Raw genomic sequence first — 17,762 nt, 5'->3', positions numbered from 1 at the left:
TTGTCAAAGTGCACAAATCTCTGTTGTGTAATTTAATTTAACAGAGGAATATACAATATTCTCATTCTGATTTTATATTACAGGATTCAGAGTAGAACAGCTTCTACAAACTATGAACAAGAATAAACGACCGTCCTCGACAAGTGGTAAAAAAGCAGGTGTTTCTTTGCACTCTGCAGAATGAAGATCTACAGAGTTATTGATAAGGCAACCCAACTCCAGTAAAGAAATATCAGCCTTGATTTTAAACTTGCAAGACTTACAACCTATTGTTCCTTCTTCGTCTATTAAATTAGATATCTTACATACGGGGCAGATAACTTGGTCGTCTTGGTGATCAGCAATCGATGTTAGCATTTCAATTTCTTCTTCTGATATTCTTTCGTATTCTCGTAATATCCATTGTTCTTTAAATGAAAGATTAATTTTACTACACGTTGTTTTACAGGTGTACAATGAAGAATGTTTTAGCTCACCTTCTTCATTTACTATCTCTGCCTCGAGTTCAAGTGCTTCTTCCAGTTCAAGAGGTTCATTTGTGATAGAATAGAAAGGATTCACAGCTGGATCTTTATTTGTATTCACGAACTCCAATAGTTCTTCACGAACGATATCAGATAACGCGCCTTGAACGCCTAAAGTATTAACTTTCAAACCAAATCTACCTCTGTTGAACAATTGTTCTCGTCTCTCCCGCATTCTTGTTCGACACCTCTGAAATTGAATTTTAAAATGTTGACATCGAAATTTTGTTAAACGCAATGCAATTGGCGTCAATTCGCCGTTTCTGAATGCGATTTCTTTGAAAAGTGTCATCGAATGATTAACCTCTCTTAAAACCTCTTGCAACTTCGGGGATCCGTGTCTAATTTTATTGACACTATTCCTAGTTTTTAATTTTGAGGTCATCGTTGGGCTTAAAGATACATTTTCCATGTCTTTTGTGCACTTCCACATTTAGAATACTCTACAAAAACAAAAAATAATGAATGCGGTAAATAAGAGCGGTTAACTCCAAAGCCCACATCTCATGTTACTGCGCACGCGGATATTTAAATTTGAAACCAACGCGGTAGCGACACCATACATACTTCTTTTACGCAGTACTACCTGTTGATTTGCGTTTCTTGAAACAATTAAAATAAATTGATGTTATCATAAATGAAAGAGGCGGCTATTTAAACGACAATGATTTATTTGTTATTGTAATATCCAATGACGAAAGTAGAATACAATTTTATCGGCCAGGCATACTCTATCTAGAATTGAGATCGTTTTTCGCTGAGGCTGACAAAGAAAAAAAATCGTGAGCCAACGGTATATGAAACAATCATTACAATTGGAGCAAAGTCGCATAATATAAAACAATGAGTCTCGATTAGTTATTACAACGTGTCATTTAAGTTATGCTAAAAAAAATATAACTCTTATTACCAGCGATAATAATTCATCCATATAAGTAAAATATCATTTTGCAGTCACTTATTTTGTCTATGAATAAATATACATATATGTATATCTTAAACATTTACGTTATCGTATACGTACATATAAGGGGCATTTAGCGAATAACTTTATCAGTCGGTCGGACATGACATAAATTCCGTCTGCAGAAACAATTAACATTCTCGACATTCGTAACATATAATCTCTAAAACACTTTTCCGTATTGAGCTAACGATACAGAAAACTATCAGTATTCATGAGTCTAGGGTAAAGATTTTTATAAGGTCTCTGATACAACTGCTACTCTAACGATCCGTCGACGACCCGACAAAGTTATTCGCCTCTGAAATACCCTATACGTACGTATACACAATTATATACATACGTACGTATACGTATACACGACCACGTTACTAAAGACGTATAATTGTATACCAGAACTACATTCGTACTCCTTTACAATAATACAAACAGTCAGTATTTCAGTTTAGTATTAATCGTTTCTCTTCACGTGACGGCGAAGACAGCACTGAATAATATACATGAATTCTTTTTGTTAATGTCAGGACTAGATCAATGGCAGATCTTCGACCGACTACTAGCGTTACTGAGATAGTCAAGGAACAATGATGGCACAACAATGAATGTTAATTATTCTTCCGCTAATCTAAGTTTCCACTGTCACCTGACATCAAACCATTCTTTTGCAGGAAAACGAACAGAAAGAATGATCCATCGCTTATCATCAAACAAGTCTCGAGGAATCTAGTCGCATCGCTCCCAATTTACAATTCGTTTTAGACATCATTTCCTCGACTCAACGATCGACCCACCAGTTTTCTTCTATTACGCTGGTAACTATCATAATAATCGATTGTAACAATATATCAAGCGACGTAATAATTCGACTTGTTACATATTACAAAATTAGATGTGTATATTTCCACGATCGGAACCGGACACGATAATTAATCGTCTAATCACAAATATTTAAGCGCACAATCGTCGAGAACGCAATTCGACAGCTAACGTTGGCGCCCTTCGTCACCGAGTTTACGTCTACCGCGTCGGAGGAGCTACTTTAATTATTATCTGGACAGTACCTTCGCCGACGAAGTTCGCGGAGCCAACTAGGTTTTAATCGTTCAATATCTGCGTCACAATCTAAAAGTTTTATCCATGAACAGCTTTGCAGCGATACTTAGTTTATGTACATTTTGTCGTATTTACATTTACTGTCGACCTACACGACATGGAACTATAGCAATTAAGAGGGAAGTGTCTTTGTACCAACGTTTATCAGAAAACATCCTATCGTACTCTCGATACTTCGCGATAGACAACGTACAAAACGTATGTTTGTGTTTCTTAGTATTTTTCATTTTGTTCTTTTCTTCTATTTTCTACTTCGCGTCGATCGCACATCCTTCCCTTCTCGTGTGTTACAAATCGATATGAATAACAGTTGAAAATAACATACTTAGCACCGAAGGAACTTGGGCGCAACATTACGCGTGTATTATCATATCTCTGACAGCTCTTGGCAATGATTAGAATCACTATAATAACAGGGCGCTTAAGGCTAAATCATCCCTAGCGATTACTGTCACGGTTAATATCAGTTTTCTCTCGATAATAACGAAGAGATTCAGGTAACAATTTTAACCGATCTATCCTCCCCTTATTTCCCTTCGTTTATACACCTTAAATACTACGAACAGAGCAATAACATAGTTCGACTAGGTAAAAGATGATTGTACATACACACAGTTCGCGAGCACGGTCTCCGATTGAAACCAGACGGTGGAAACCAATGTTGTAAAAGAACAGACAGCGTTTTTCTTTTTGTTTCTGCAAAACCTTTCGTTCAAGCTGACGATTTACATTTAGGAACTAGACTCGTTTCGTGTCTCGAACTACGTTATCAAAAATTTTGATCGTGCTCGACCGCGTACCGTAAAAGATCCTCCATCGCGTTCACGCGAAGGGACCGCTGGAAGAAAAGCTCTGCTTCTTTGAACAGTAAAAAAGAAGAAGAAACAGAAACCAATCGCATTCGTTTAAAATAGTAATCGACGCAGTATGTAGGTAACTATATAGATTAAAAGAGACAGAAGATAAAGTCCTCGTACGTTCACACCATAGTTCTTCTAAGTTAGAATTCTTCTTCTTCATTATACCCGGATAAGGAAGTCTATACAGTTTTTTCGCGCTTTATACAATATAACATGGATTCGACGTCACGAGTAGCGTTTTTTTTTTTGTTCTTTTCCCCTTTAAATTTACAATATAGGTATACAGAGTGGGATATAAAAAGGCGGAGTAATAAAGTAGAATTATCTTCTTTAGATTGTTGAGCACGTGTCGGTCGAAATATACGAGGACTTTCCTCGATACGCTGCCTCCTCTCCGTTCCCCTCTTCTGCTCCTAAGCTATCCTCGCGTTGATCGTGCAACTACTGCCGAGACTCGAAGAACGACCGGCAGCGTGCGAATCGTCAGAGTTTCTCTGGTGCCGTGGATCTGGCGTGCGACGTGGCCTGCGACGAGATCGGAGGCCCGACGCTCGTTGATCGCTCCAGAAGGCATACCACCTTCCCTGGGGCTGGTTGCGATATCGCACGTTTCGCCATCCTAAATGAGCTGCAATTAATTCTTGATTAGTACAGGGACAACAGGAGGGGCCCCTTTCTAATACGGGGTTTATAATTAGGATAATTGAAAAGCAAATTGTTGTGAAATTCACTAAACCAGTTTTTTTTCCACGAGAAGAAAAAACAGTTTAAGAGAGATGCGTCAATTCTCTTCCAGAGTTTATCATGGATATATCTACAACATAAAAGTAAAGTAAATTAAATTGATGTTTGTCTGAAATTATTTGCAATGGACATTACCGATGTTTCAATTGATATCGTGAATAAAAGGTGTTCATATAAAGTTGAAGGAAAACAAATAAAGCATTTAAATAAAACAGTGATTCCTACAACAGTTTGATTTTCAACAATCAGGCAGTACATCCCCGCTATTATAATTAATCCGAGGCATTCATTTGGTACATCGATCAAAACTACGTTTTGATCAGTGTAACATCTCCGATACCTCTCGACAATTTAAAACGATATAAAAAAACATTGTTCAAAAAGTGAGAAACATGATAAGCGTAAAACGAGTTCAACTCGCTGTTAATTGCAGGGTTAATGAATCATGCCTGAAGAGCCAACACGGCCAATTTCAATTGAGAAAAGTTTCTCAAAGGAATCGCGTTCTAAATGTTAAGTTGGACAAAATTAGTCAACAATCTATAATATAATTTCTCTAATTAACTCTCTTCTTACTGACTCTATGTTCCATTAATTATATTCTCTTATCTTATCTATTTCTTCTTATAAAACAGTGCTAATCGTATTATTAAATATACGGTTTCGCTACCGTCTAACAATAAAGAAACTAGAACTAAAACATACAGAATCTCTCATCTAAAACATATCATACAACTTTCTTCGATACGATGCAAGAAATATTCATACATTCCTCTTTTTTCTTAATATTTTCAAAGTTACATCCGCGCATGCTTTTTTATTATAAATAAAATAAATTGGATGTAAAGTGTTTTAGATGAGATACCCTATACACATATAGGTGTCATGGTGAAAAGAATCTCTTGAACCGTAGCACAATTGTAAGAAACATACTGCACCGATCGATCAAGATCGCTGGTCGTGGAAGCAGATGAGGACATGGATTAGCAGCATAGTAGAACTAGCGGTGTGTTTAGATATTCATACTGAAAGCGTGATATATAAATGTAACATTTCCATGAACAAAGAAGCATCAGTGAGTGATCGAATGACGATGAAGAGGAACGGCTGTCCCGTCTGTAATGACAGCGATGCAGAGAGTGGATTAATCGCTCATTCCTTAAATGAACAGACAAATACACGTGTCTAATCATATTTTCCATCGTGGACACCATTCTTTCATTCGTACAAAGAAAGTAAAAACTATAATACTTGCAAGTTATTACAGATATTCTTTCGACATAGATGTTTCACGCACACGCACACAGTGGGATAATTATTTTAATATAAAAATGGTAGAACAAATTATGAGATTAAAAAAAAAGTCGGTTCAGTTCAATCCTCTGATCGAAAAGGATTAGCAGGATTAAAACTGATCGACTTCGAGCACGTAAGAAGTGGTTTTTAAACGTTGCAGAATCTGCTTCACAGCTAGAAATGATAATAGAATACATCGTATTTCATAAAGCATATTTAAACAACCTTCGTGAAACGCATGATTCTCTATACTTGATAATACACCGTATGTCCGTGAGTTGTGGTATCTTTTTTTCCCAAATTGCATTCACATATATAATCGTGCATTGTGTTAGAGCTCTTGTTCTATCACATGTTCGATCGTGCTGTTCATCTCTTGTACAAGCAAGAATTAGCCTGATCTACCATCAAATGGAGAAGCACTATGGACACACGATTCGATTTCAAAAATGTATCTAAGTGTTAGCAAATATAATATACTATAAACTTAAATGGTAAGAATCATTAAGTATAATTAATCAAGTTGAACAAGTGATCCAACTGGAAACCAATTTTGCAAAAGTTATGCTATGCGCAAGAGACGTATCCATGATGTGAAAGAATACTTGACACATTTTTCCGGGCAATTCAAATTAAATACAAATTACTGCGAATATTTTTATAATCAATGTAACTCGTGCGCCATTTATGGTCGATCTAGCTTTAATATTCATCAAATGACACAAACATTCACCTAACAGATTTCAAGCGGTAAGGGGCTCTAGTTTACCTTGGTCGCTAAAGTGAGATCAGACCGTTTTTCAGGAGGTAACGAAAAAACATTTTTTTTTAGTTCTCTGTACATCTAGACACTCATAGTTGATTAACCACAATTTCTGGACATGTGTATGGCTGATAGATAAAACATTAAGTTTGAGCGTAGAATGGTGGCGGCTCTTGCACGAGAGCACGAGATATCGACTATGCCGCGTAACGCATCTTCATAACAGGTACCTGTAATTAAGAAACTGATAAGCCTTACACAACCGTTGAAACCTTTCAGTTAGCAGCTAGAAAAGGAAGCCTCGCGAATACATTAATCGTTACAGAGACAAGTTGCCTTTCGCTCCATTACAAGAACTTTTGTTGCTTCAATTGATATCAGAATACGTTTAATTTGGTTTCGAAACTGAAAAATGAGATAATCTTCCAATTTACAAAACCAACACCAATTTGAAACAAGAAACTAAATAAATACAGCTTGATGTGCGAGGAAGTAGTGCACGCAATTGTACGCAAAGTGCGACTATGGTCAACTCATGAATATGAATAATAGAGGAGAATTTTCTGCTGAAACAGAGCCAAAGCTCACCTTTACTCACGTATATGCATATAGGAAAAAGGGGTTCAATTACGATTCCTATATACAAACATACGATATAGACTAAAGTGGTAGACAAAAGTGGAACTTTTAATGTTGCCAATTGGTCTATATCGTTTGTTGAGATTCTTATAGATTACACTGTGCCAAGACTACTTAGATTATTCAGTTTTTATGTACCTTGTTTTCGTAGTTACGATTGTTTTACAGAGAAATCTCTCAACATAACAATTGGGGGTTTTAGTAAACACTGATGGTTGCGACTCGAATAACGAAGATCGCACGCGTCATCGATCGTCTCTGAAACAACTACTTTTTGCTTGGAACCTCATACTGATCGTCACAGTATGCGGAGCTATAAAAATACAGCATTATCTATGTACAAGGTAGAAGGAGCTCTTTATTACTCTCCGAACTATGCCTTACGCCCATTCAGCATATCTTCTCTCTAGGGGAGACAACATTTATCGCATATGCACATTTCCACCATTCTGCAGCAACCAAAATAGATCTGAACGTCGAGGATAGCAACAAGGATCGAAGGGATTATTACCTTAAAAATTCCCACATCACGTCGAGATGTAAGCGATCGAACACAGTATGATATCCACATGAAATTATTTCCAGTAACGGAATAGATATCTCACCTTCTTCGCCGTAGAGAAGCATTTTGTCCGGGTAAACCGAACTGACCTCTCGGTATCACCATACGCGCATTACCCTGAGCAGGTCTCGAGCCACCGTGCGCCTGTAGCGTGCTTAAATGAGCAGCGTAACCATCCTGAAGGATCGTTGCCAAAGAGTGATGCTTCTTTGATACTTTTCCAATGATGAAGATTTGATTTGGCTTAAGATCAATCGCAGTATAAACGCTAATATCTTTGCTACTGCCGTACGCGTGATGAATTATCACGCCGTGCTCCTGGAAAGATTACCATTCGAATATCAATTGCAAATAGGGATCAAGATGAGCTGCATACAGTCAAACGTTCACCTGTACAAGTTTATTCAAGTACGCTGCTTTATGACCAAGCGGATCTGTCGAAAGACCGTCAGCAAAGGACAGAAGACCGTGAGGGAAATTATGTTGAGACAACCAGGAGACAACCTTTTGCTGCTGCATGTCAGGCCTCGCAGTAATATAAATAATTAAATATCCCAATTCTTGCCAGTGCCTGATTGCAATCACATATTCGTGAATTGTAACAAGAAATAGATGCACCAGCAGCATGTAGGCAAAATGTAGGCAAAGTACATACCTGACAACGTCAACAGCTCCAGCTCTAACTTTTGGATCTTTCCCGCTAACAGACATACTCGCGGTAAACGAGCCATCTATACTAAATACCACGCATTCTGTCTTTGGTGGAATCACAGCCAAGTAAAAGTCTACAGAAGTATGATCACCTCTGGAAATCGATATATCATTTTAGACGTATTATAATTTACCATTATAATGATATATAATATGATGATATACAATAGAGGTTTAAAAACTCTTTTCGTTATAAATATATAGTGTTACGCGGCGCAAGTGACATTATAGTGCTTTTACTGTAAGAAACTTGTATTGTCGGGATGTATATCTCATTAGTTTTATTCTAATTTATTTTATATGTCCCGCTTTAGATATAAGAGAGAGAAAGATATATAAGAAAGCTATAGGAAAGAGTGAGACAGATGCTACCGACCTTACTCTAGAACCCGTGGCGCCATCTCTGTGAAAAGTGCTCAAACTGGTCGCACATCGTTATCGATAGCAAAGTGAACACTGAAAACTACTAGCGCCATCTCTGTGAAAAGTACTGGAACTAATGTCCGGCCAGTTTCAGCGCTTCTTCGAGAGATGGCGCTAGTAGTTTTCAGTGTTCACTTCGCTATCGATAACGATGTGCGACCAGTTTGAGCACTTTTCACAGAGATGGCGCCACGGGTTCTAGAGTAAGGTCGGTAGCATCTGTCTCACTCTTTCCTATAGCTTTCTTATGTATCTTTCTCTAGATAACTATGGAAGTAATGTCACGCGGCTCAAGTATCATCGCAGTGCTCTTACTGTGACAGAGTTGTGTTATTGGGGAATAATATTACCTAACAACCATCTTAACCGGGTATAGTCCGTATTCCAATGCTTTATCGTCAGGTATTTTGTACGTTATTCTACCATTTTTATCAGTTATTTCGGTTGACAAATACGTCCATTCTCCTGCTGGAGTATCTTTCATTATATGAATGTCTACTTTCTCACCTGGGAAAATTATAGTTGCACTTGTTAGAATCACTGTATATAATGTACACGATACATATAGTTCACATGCTATGTCAAACATACCTGTTAATGCAATAACATCAATTGGACTGTACATAAATCTAGCAACCAACACTTGCGGTGCTCCTTCCCGAACGATAACGTCATTTGCTCTATGATTGGCAGCAACATTCTGAAATAGTAAATTAGAAGTCAATATCATTGGCGTCGCTGTAATTTGTTGGTAAACTTGCCTTAAGCTTAACGGAAGTACGTTTCTTATTCCATTTCTCTCTAGGTTGACCTGGACGGAAACAAGTTAACTCTTTCTCCTCGTTCGTGAGTAACGGCAAATCGAATCTGCCTAACTGCCGTAGAATAAATGCGATAACGTCAGAAGATTCCCAATAGCTAGCGTGGAAAACGTGAGGTAAAGCGTTCGTGGGGAAATTTGCTAAACCCTCTGGACAGTAGAGAGCATAATCTAATCTCTTGGTGCCCCACCATTTTTGCGTTACTACAATATATTATCCGAAATGAAAACGATACATCGACGTTCTTCGTATTGTTAATGCTAATTTATCATTAATTCTACTCTTTCTTACTCACAATTAGATACTACTTGTAAAGGAACATTTTCAACCATACCAGACACTGTACTATGAATCGATATATCTGATAATCGTCTCAAATGAGATATCGACATATTTGGAATGTTTAATCCATCAGTAAATAATTGCGGATTCGTCTGAATTGCTTCCACTAAAAATATTTTATTATTCATAATGTTAATTACTCCATAATAGAAATTGAGTCTTGTTATACGTATAATTCAGGATGGTACATACGTAAGTGATAAGGCTGACCGTTTCCAAGTGGATATTTTTGGTATCGAGCCACGTTGACGGGCGCAAGAAGAGAAAACTTTGCAGAGATCAGTGGCTCTAATCTAGCAGCTACAGGATCAGTAGGATGGAATAAGTTGTACACCTGGTTCACCAACGGCCTCCTTATATTACTAGATTTTTCCGAGGAAATTTTTCTGTACGCTAATACTAGAGCAAGTGGACTACCGAACATAAAAAAATCTCCCACTTCGAAATCCAATTTACAATGCGAGCTATCGCTGAAAGAAAAATAATGTATTTTTTATATAATGCAACCTTTTGCTTTCACATCATATTTATACATATGTAAATATATATTGAATTACAATTGTTTACCTTAAACTAGAAGACTTTCTTCTGGGCGAAGGTGCAGTCAAATGTTTGCCGTCCTCGGCGTTTGTGTTGTTCTCGATACATTGATTATCCAAAATATTACTCTCGCTGTTATGTCTAGAGTAAGATGTTTTACATAAAGCATCGTACGTTAAAATTGCTCCTACTGAATCTCCAACGAAACAAATTTGCCCCATAAATCCACGACCCTCCTCGCTTTTGATGAAGTCGTGGTAAACTTGATTCGCTCCAGCTATAACTCGTGAAACTGCGTCCTGATATTCAGGAGTAGAGCTAGCGAGCAGAGGTATGGCACCAATTGGGATGGTATCGTGCGTCACTTGAGGAGCATTCATAGAGGAAGGCGACACGTCGAAACTGTACGGACTTAGACTAAAGGAAAATACATCTTAAACTTGCTTGTAGATCAATATTTTACACGAGGATAAAATATAACTTATACGAATACGATTAATTACAGAGATATAATCAATTTGCTCGTTTCACTTTTACCTCGATAAAATACCAAGACCTTCGGTACAAATGGATGGACAAGAAACGAACTTAATAGCAACGTGACCGACCATGCTAGGATAGTGTTGTCGCATAACTGACTCGAAGGCTCCTTTAAAAGTTGTGATATCCGATTTCTTCGCCGTTAGATCAACATTGGCGTCTGAAATATTTTTTTTTATATTATGTGCTATTTAAGATGCAAATTTTTTTTATAATTACCTAGTACACTTCCAGCGTGCATTACGATGAGAAGAACAGTAGTTTTACAGATTTGATGGGTTGGCGAATGTTGAGGTGAACCTGGACACGATGCGTCCATACTGGCTGAAGTGGAAATTTGCAACCTTTTACTGCTACGTTCACTAGCCATTCGTTGGAGATACGACGGTGAAAATATCGTGTCGTCTGCAAGTATACGTTTTAAATAAAGTAAGTCGTAATAACAGACAAAAAGAATACGAACATTTTAGTCGCTAATCGCAATTTACCTTCTCTGGTTGCTGTTGTAGGCGAAGTGAACGTATTGTCGTCCTCTTCAGCTAGAAGATCCAAAGAACTCCATTTAGATAATGAAGAGTTATCGCCAAAGTCCTCTGTATAATCAGAAATTTTAACATTGCTTATGCATCGTGCCTTTTCTGAACATCCGTGACTCGTATTAAGACAGGAAAATGAAATAATATAAATTGAAGGAGTTTCCCCTTTTGATTGGACATCACAGAAAGTAGAGAATATTAAAAGATATAAGTTAAAGAAATATAAGATCGATAGTAGTAATTTTATTTGATAAAAATACCTCACGTTTTAACATTTGCTTTTAGTAACAGTTTTAATGTATGAGAGGAAGAAAGAAGCCGTTACGTCTTTAATCTACGTAGCCATGCTGTTTCATGCTGTTATAGATTGTTTCCTGATTGAACTTCCATGCTCGATGTTTCTGCACGAAGATCCGTACATAATATAATCAGGTCTTCATGTAAGTGTAAAATTCTGTGAGCAAATTTGTCTTGTTTTCGGTCTACAAAGGCATGACTGCAATTGTACAATGTTCCTTAACTTATATGTAAAGAATACTAACACACTAGTGTCAATGTTGATCGTTTTATCCTTCAACTACGTCTTCGGACAAAACACATTAAAATGTGTGTAAGTTCTAAGAATTTCATCACAATCTACGTGTCCTACCTTCGCGTATAATAGGTATAACGAACCCAGCTGCAGTGTGGAATGCGACAGAAAAAACAGAGAGGGTACACACATGAAAAAAACGGAAAACATAATAATTACCAATCGTCATGCTGTATTTTCTACTTTGCAATCTACGAATTTCTACTAGACACGGTTTCCGTTTATCTTTAGACAAAGATGACAGTATCGAATAACCATTTCGGTTCCTTCTCCTCGTGTTTGTTTGACGTCCAATTCGGATTGAAACAAGAATACACACAGTGTCTAGGAAATCCGGCGAAGCATCTGCCTTACGATCGAGTTACGTTAGCCAATTGTTAGTATTACGCGTGTAAATTCTTGGAAATATTGTTTACATGCTTTGCACAAAAAAAATTCGATGTTTTACCTTGACAATCAAAGAATTCGTCTTCGCTACCCGACTCCGATTCCCTCACGATACTTTCCATGCGCCAATTCGCTATCTGCATATCGAAACTTTTATTCGAACACGGTGAATTCATAGCCTGCTTGTTCTTCTTCCAAACCTTGCTCTTTGTATCTTCCTTCTCATCAGTCGGAGCGCTTCTGGAACATGTTCGATCACGGTAAATAAACTGAACCGTATCGCACTTGTTACTCTATGGTTAAAAATATAAATAAATCGGATCCTGATTTTACATCTATTTTTACCTAAGCTCGGGTACTTCAGTCGGTGAATCTTCGGGGCTAACTTCACCTTCAGAACTCACGGCTGTGTTTGTCATCGCCATGTCGGTTGACTTTCTAACACTCGGTGGACTTTGAAGTTCTTCGTTCTTCTCGATACTTCCCAACGTTGCAGCCAATGTCATAGCAACGTCGGACTCCTGAGGAGTCATCGTCGCGTTAGAAGTAGCATTTTCCTGATTGTCATTCGTAGATTCCTCGCTGCCCTCCGTATTAGCCATCCTCTTCTGTAGCGCTAGCTGCGTTTGTCGTTCGATTTCTCGAATATCCTCCATAGTCAACCCAGTCCATTCGTCCTGCCAGGCCCATGCTTGCCTGTGGGCTCTGACCATGGTTTTTCGCAACGCTGAAAATTCAATTTCACCGTCAGATCTCAATGTCTCATATTAGACATCTTACAAAGAGAACAAATGTGTGTTGTACGCTTGACATTGACCTCTTGAACCCGTATACATTTACAAACATTGTCTGCAAACCGTCTGTGTACATTATTCGCGGTGTATACGCCGCGAATAATGAACTTTGTTCAAGCATACAGCGTCCTATCTGTTTCATTTCAACGGAAGACACGGAATACCCGATTTACAGAATACCGTGGGCTATCTGCAGACAATATCTGTAAAAGTGTGTACACTCTTTGAAAAACGAGAAGCAGACAAATATAGCTACGCGCAGTACTGACCTATGTCGTGTATAAACTTTTCTAATTTCGTTTGCACGCCCCAATAACGGAACTCTACGCGGCATAATTTGTACGCGCACATCAACGACTTCCCGGATGGCGTCGGCTGTTGCTTTCCCTAAACGGCAAAACAATGATCCAAAGTATCGATCCAAGTATGTATTATACACTACATCGAGCAAAAGAAACATATGTAGAACCATTGAATTCATACTTTTACGTCCGTCCAGTATTCCTCCAGCCATGAATCCGTCAGCGGTCCCCGACCAGTTTTCTGGGACGTGTACAGTTTAGGGTCCTCCTCTTTCACATAGTCGCCCGGGTATTGATCCTTCACTATGTCAATTAAATCTGAAATTCGATTATGCGAGACGAATTATGCCGATAGATCTCAATGCCGATCTGTTGTAATAGAAAACGACGAGGCTTAAGGAAATCTCTACCTTCAGCGACATGTTAGGTGGCAATTATAAATACGCACCTACGACCCTATTTCTTAAATCGCTACCGCTCAGCTTGAAGACATTTTCTTGGTAACCATTGTCAGGAAAGTAATACGTTTCTATTTCGATGGAGAACTTCTCGACGAAGGGACAGGTGTAACGCGTTTTTGTGTACGGATAAGCGTTCCATGCTTCCTCCTTGGCGATTAACGCCGATCTGGGCAATAGACTCTTGAACCATTCCGGCAGATGACTTCCCACGTGATAAATTTTATGAGTGTATTGTCCGTTACCACCTGGGCCATTGCTGTAAGGCTCGTTCACTATGATCTCCACACCGCTGCCTGCTCCTTGACTTTCGTCTCGAGATTTTTTCTACAACAAGCAGATACACAGGAACACAAAGGCTTAATTAAAACCACCTAATTATGTACTTGCCTATCCCTGTACGAGAGGGAGAAAGGTAATTACCGCTATCATATAAAGCTGAGCGATCCTATATTCCTCCACGGTGAGAGGCAGCGGTATTCGATACTCTTTTATCAACATTTTAACGCTGTTGTTTACCCTCTGTCCACTCTCGCAATAGACACTGATCCCTCGAAGGCTGTCGCTTCCTCTTTATCATTCAACCTCATGATAACATCAAGATGAACCTTAAAAAGGAGATAAAAATACCAAGGGAAATGTTAAACCGTATCGAACCCTTTAAAGCCGTTCTATTTTCCGCTCGAACACTACAAAAAAAGACGCTCATTGCAATCGAGATTTTTTTCTCTGAGTATATGCCATCGATCGATGCTTCTCGAGACCTGCTTTCTAACAGATCCGATCAGTTCTGAGCTCAAGCTGTTTTTTATCAACTATCGCGCGTGTAGCTTCTGTACTTCACGGCGTAACCTTCCATCTACCTATCGTTTCGATCTGGTTATGTGGAAATATATTGGGAAACTGAATAAACACGTAAGTTTATTCATCTATTTCCGTGTGTTAACAGTAAAGATCACTGCCAGCATCGACTGGCGGTTCATCCTCAGTCCGTAATTGAAGCACATCAAATGCCGAATCGTTATGTTTGCACGTAAACCTATTCTGGGTTCGACGGTGTTTTGCGGGGATTAATAATAATCAGTGGACGCTATAACCATCATCGATATCAATGGGTTTTGTCTTCTTTTAAGTTACGTACACGCTCTTTTTGTCCTTCTCCTCCTTTGCAGTTAATTTAAGATTGAAGTAAAGTTTGAATGATTGATCATTCTCTGAAGTTACGGTACGCAACTGTTTTAATTATTGATAAAGGAAAAAACAGTGTACGCATATGTTTTGTTCGAAATACTTATGCGAGGAATAAAGTATAATAATAACGCGATTAGAAGAGTGGTTTTGATCGTATCGATTTATCTATTTATGAGTGACTTTTCCGTAACATCGACGTTAATAACTAATCATTATTTAAACATTGCCATCACGCGCAACTGTAACCGGTTTGCATATTTCATACGCTGATATTCGAGGTAATTACAAATACTTCCGGAGCGCGGAAGAGTAATAAACAAAATATTGCGTAACACACTTATTTATACCCACCTGTACTCGGTTATTCAAAACGCGTACTAAATTACTACTTTCAGCGGACGAAAGAATTATACATTCCTTTGACGATCATGTAAAAAGCGAGCATTAGTCAATGGAGATATCCTTCGTATATACCTAATCTATAGTTATCACGAAGATTTAGATACTAAAAATCATAAATTAATCACGGCACTAACTTGCAGTGAAATTCGTTGCTCGTGAGAAGAGCAATGTACAGCGAGAATTTCTATACTCGGAAGCAATTGTAGACAGTGCTAACCAGAAGATTATAAACACTTATCTCTAATTTAACAACCAGAAGGTTTGCTTCGTTTGAACTTGTGCTATCCGAAATATTTCGCTTAATTACCCATGCACGGTTTGAAAACGATATCACTTCCGACAGTGTGCTGCGAGCGGCCGCGATTGGGCCGTAACTTGTCAGTTCCGTCCAATAGTTTTCGACGGGCTCAGCTGACAGGTCTCTAAACGGTTGACATCGGTCACGTCTTCTACATCGCGGGGCGATATCGTCGCACACAGGGAAACACGTAAACGCGCATTCGACGCGGCATCGACGTACTTACAGATAAAGGGTTTCCTTAACCTTGAGCATCGTAGAAATAGGGCAGATGGTGAGTGAAACGGAACGATATGCTCAACGTCCTGCTCCCACTTATCGGGAGGTGTGCACCGTGGTTTTCGCGCCACACCTTTTGCACGGCCAAGTGAATCGCAGGAATCCACCACGACAGAGCGCGATTCTCGTGAAACCGGTAATCAGCGGTGTCAATGAAAACGCTAATCGACGACCATCGAAACGTACACGACGTACGCGTCACGTACGATACTGTTTGACGCGAAAAATTTTTCGGAACGTGCCACTCGTCTCTCTTAGATAGGCATGTATCTCTACAAATTCATTCTTACACGTAAAACCCACTGTCGCACAGTTTAAATACCACACGGGCCTCGTTCAATGGGCATGGTACACGCGTGCGGAAAGACACTTGTTTCCACTAATGAATCGGCAAGCAAACTCGTCCGGTATTGGACGATTCGGATGACTTGGATGAGCGAGGAGCGACCTGTACTCGTTTCATCTAAAATCGCCAAGCGTGTACACGAGGAGACGAGGCAATCAGGAATTTATCACAAGATCGTGGAAGATAATCGCGAGATAGTAACGTCACAATGTTACGTAGGCAACGCGCGGCCACTGACTGACGGAGCGGAGATCGCTCCGATTGGCGGGCCCGTTGACACGCGCGACTTCTCAAACCCGCGAAATCGAGCTGGACCAATCGGAGCGCCCCCTGCTACCACCACGACCCGGTCATCCGGACGCAGTGCTGTAGAATAAAGGCGCACGGTCTTACGACTCGTATAAACTTCTATGAAAACCTTGATGAAGTAAATTCTCCAGTAATACACACTCTAACGCTTAACTTATACTACATATTGGTACTTATAGAATTTTATACAATGATTGTTGGAGAATATTTCAAAATACTAAATGTATCCTTGCATTTGAATAGGTAACAGAGAGGAACGTAATTGCAATTCACGGCTAATGATAGAGAGAGTCGAGAAGGCGGTTCGATTAAAGGAAAGTATTGTTTCAAACGGTATCTTATAGATTCATTAATGACCGATTTAAAATGCAAATCTCTGGATCCGTCACTGACTGGATAGCCGCCGTTAGCCGCCGTTAGCCGCCTCCGCCGCCTCCCTGGCCTATTGATCGACCCCCGAGCGGGCAAGAAAACGCGAGACCAGATGCGCCATAACACCAAGTAGGCTCCCGTGAAGACGACGGACTGACACGTTCGCCAGTAGGGTAGTACGCGTTTCGTCGGGGGTCGTATCATTTGGACACCATGTCGACCCCCTGCCGAGCGCTTGCTGTTATTAAAAAACGGCATAAAACGTGGTAGCGGGAGCGTGTCACTTGTCGAGACAGAGATCTCCTTTTTTTCGCCCCGCTCTGAATAGTTAAAGCCGAAAGCCGTTCTCTCTATTCACGGTGGGCGATGAACGAGACGAGGCTTGCTTACTCTGGATGCGACACCTCTTTCAAGCGGCTGTTTCAGGGAATTACCTGCTCCATAGAACAAAGAACAGGTGATCGTTAAGAAACGCTGGGAATTGTCAACAGTTGGCAAAGGGAAATTAAAAATAATGGTTTGATGCACGCTGGCTTAAAAACATTGCTGATAATTGCAATCAGATGTTGTTATCGCAACGTATATAAGTGGAGCATATAGATAGTTAAAGTCATGGTTACGCTGCGAAACAGATGAGTATCTTCTCATTGAACT

General features: G+C 39.3%; 2 protein-coding genes across 2 annotated transcripts; both read right to left on the bottom strand.

The window, feature by feature from the left end:
• Positions 1-72: 72 nt before the first annotated feature.
• Positions 73-969, bottom strand: LOC143426309 (RPA-interacting protein). The gene is made up of 3 exons (XM_076899686.1): positions 829-969; positions 477-714; positions 73-407 (listed from the first exon to the last, which is right to left on the bottom strand). Exons 1-3 carry the CDS (start codon positions 955-957, stop codon positions 73-75), a joined length of 702 nt encoding a protein of 233 aa, XP_076755801.1. The 5' UTR covers positions 958-969.
• Positions 970-2,832: 1,863 nt separating this feature from the next.
• Rdgb (retinal degeneration B) lies at positions 2,833-16,296 on the bottom strand. Its single transcript, XM_076899692.1, has 21 exons — positions 16,029-16,296; positions 14,335-14,519; positions 13,902-14,238; positions 13,635-13,771; positions 13,421-13,538; positions 12,703-13,084; positions 12,419-12,597; positions 12,028-12,057; positions 11,331-11,435; positions 11,062-11,247; positions 10,840-11,002; positions 10,330-10,719; positions 9,955-10,232; positions 9,716-9,868; positions 9,361-9,623; positions 9,191-9,299; positions 8,950-9,106; positions 8,121-8,270; positions 7,856-8,036; positions 7,509-7,783; positions 2,833-4,089 (listed from the first exon to the last, which is right to left on the bottom strand). The coding sequence occupies exons 2-21, from the start codon at positions 14,410-14,412 to the stop codon at positions 3,945-3,947; spliced, it is 3,816 nt and encodes a 1,271-aa protein (XP_076755807.1). The 5' UTR covers positions 14,413-14,519; positions 16,029-16,296; the 3' UTR covers positions 2,833-3,944.
• Positions 16,297-17,762: the final 1,466 nt, after the last annotated feature.

Source organism: Xylocopa sonorina, chromosome 8 (genome assembly GCF_050948175.1).
Source record: "Xylocopa sonorina isolate GNS202 chromosome 8, iyXylSono1_principal, whole genome shotgun sequence".
In the NCBI taxonomy this organism is placed as follows: Eukaryota; Metazoa; Arthropoda; class Insecta; order Hymenoptera; family Apidae; genus Xylocopa; species Xylocopa sonorina.
This window is presented reverse-complemented; position numbering and strand designations above follow the sequence as displayed.

What these genes read in the sequence shown, in the direction of transcription:
- LOC143426309 (XM_076899686.1), bottom strand. Translation starts at nt 957, where the DNA reads ATGTGGAAGTGCACAAAAGACATGGAAAATGTATCTTTAAGCCCAACG. An exon ending in TGCAAGAGGTTTTAAGAGAG is followed by an intron (nt 715 to 828) that starts GTTAATCATTCG and finishes ATTCAATTTCAG; the next exon opens with AGGTGTCGAACAAGAATGCG. An exon ending in AGAGATAGTAAATGAAGAAG is followed by an intron (nt 408 to 476) that starts GTGAGCTAAAAC and finishes TTTCATTTAAAG; the next exon opens with AACAATGGATATTACGAGAA.
- Rdgb (XM_076899692.1), bottom strand. Translation starts at nt 14,412, where the DNA reads ATGTTGATAAAAGAGTATCGAATACCGCTGCCTCTCACCGTGGAGGAA. An exon ending in AATACTGGACGGACGTAAAA is followed by an intron (nt 13,539 to 13,634) that starts GTATGAATTCAA and finishes TTTGCCGTTTAG; the next exon opens with GGAAAGCAACAGCCGACGCC. An exon ending in CGGTCAGCCTTATCACTTAC is followed by an intron (nt 9,869 to 9,954) that starts GTATGTACCATC and finishes AAATATTTTTAG; the next exon opens with TGGAAGCAATTCAGACGAAT.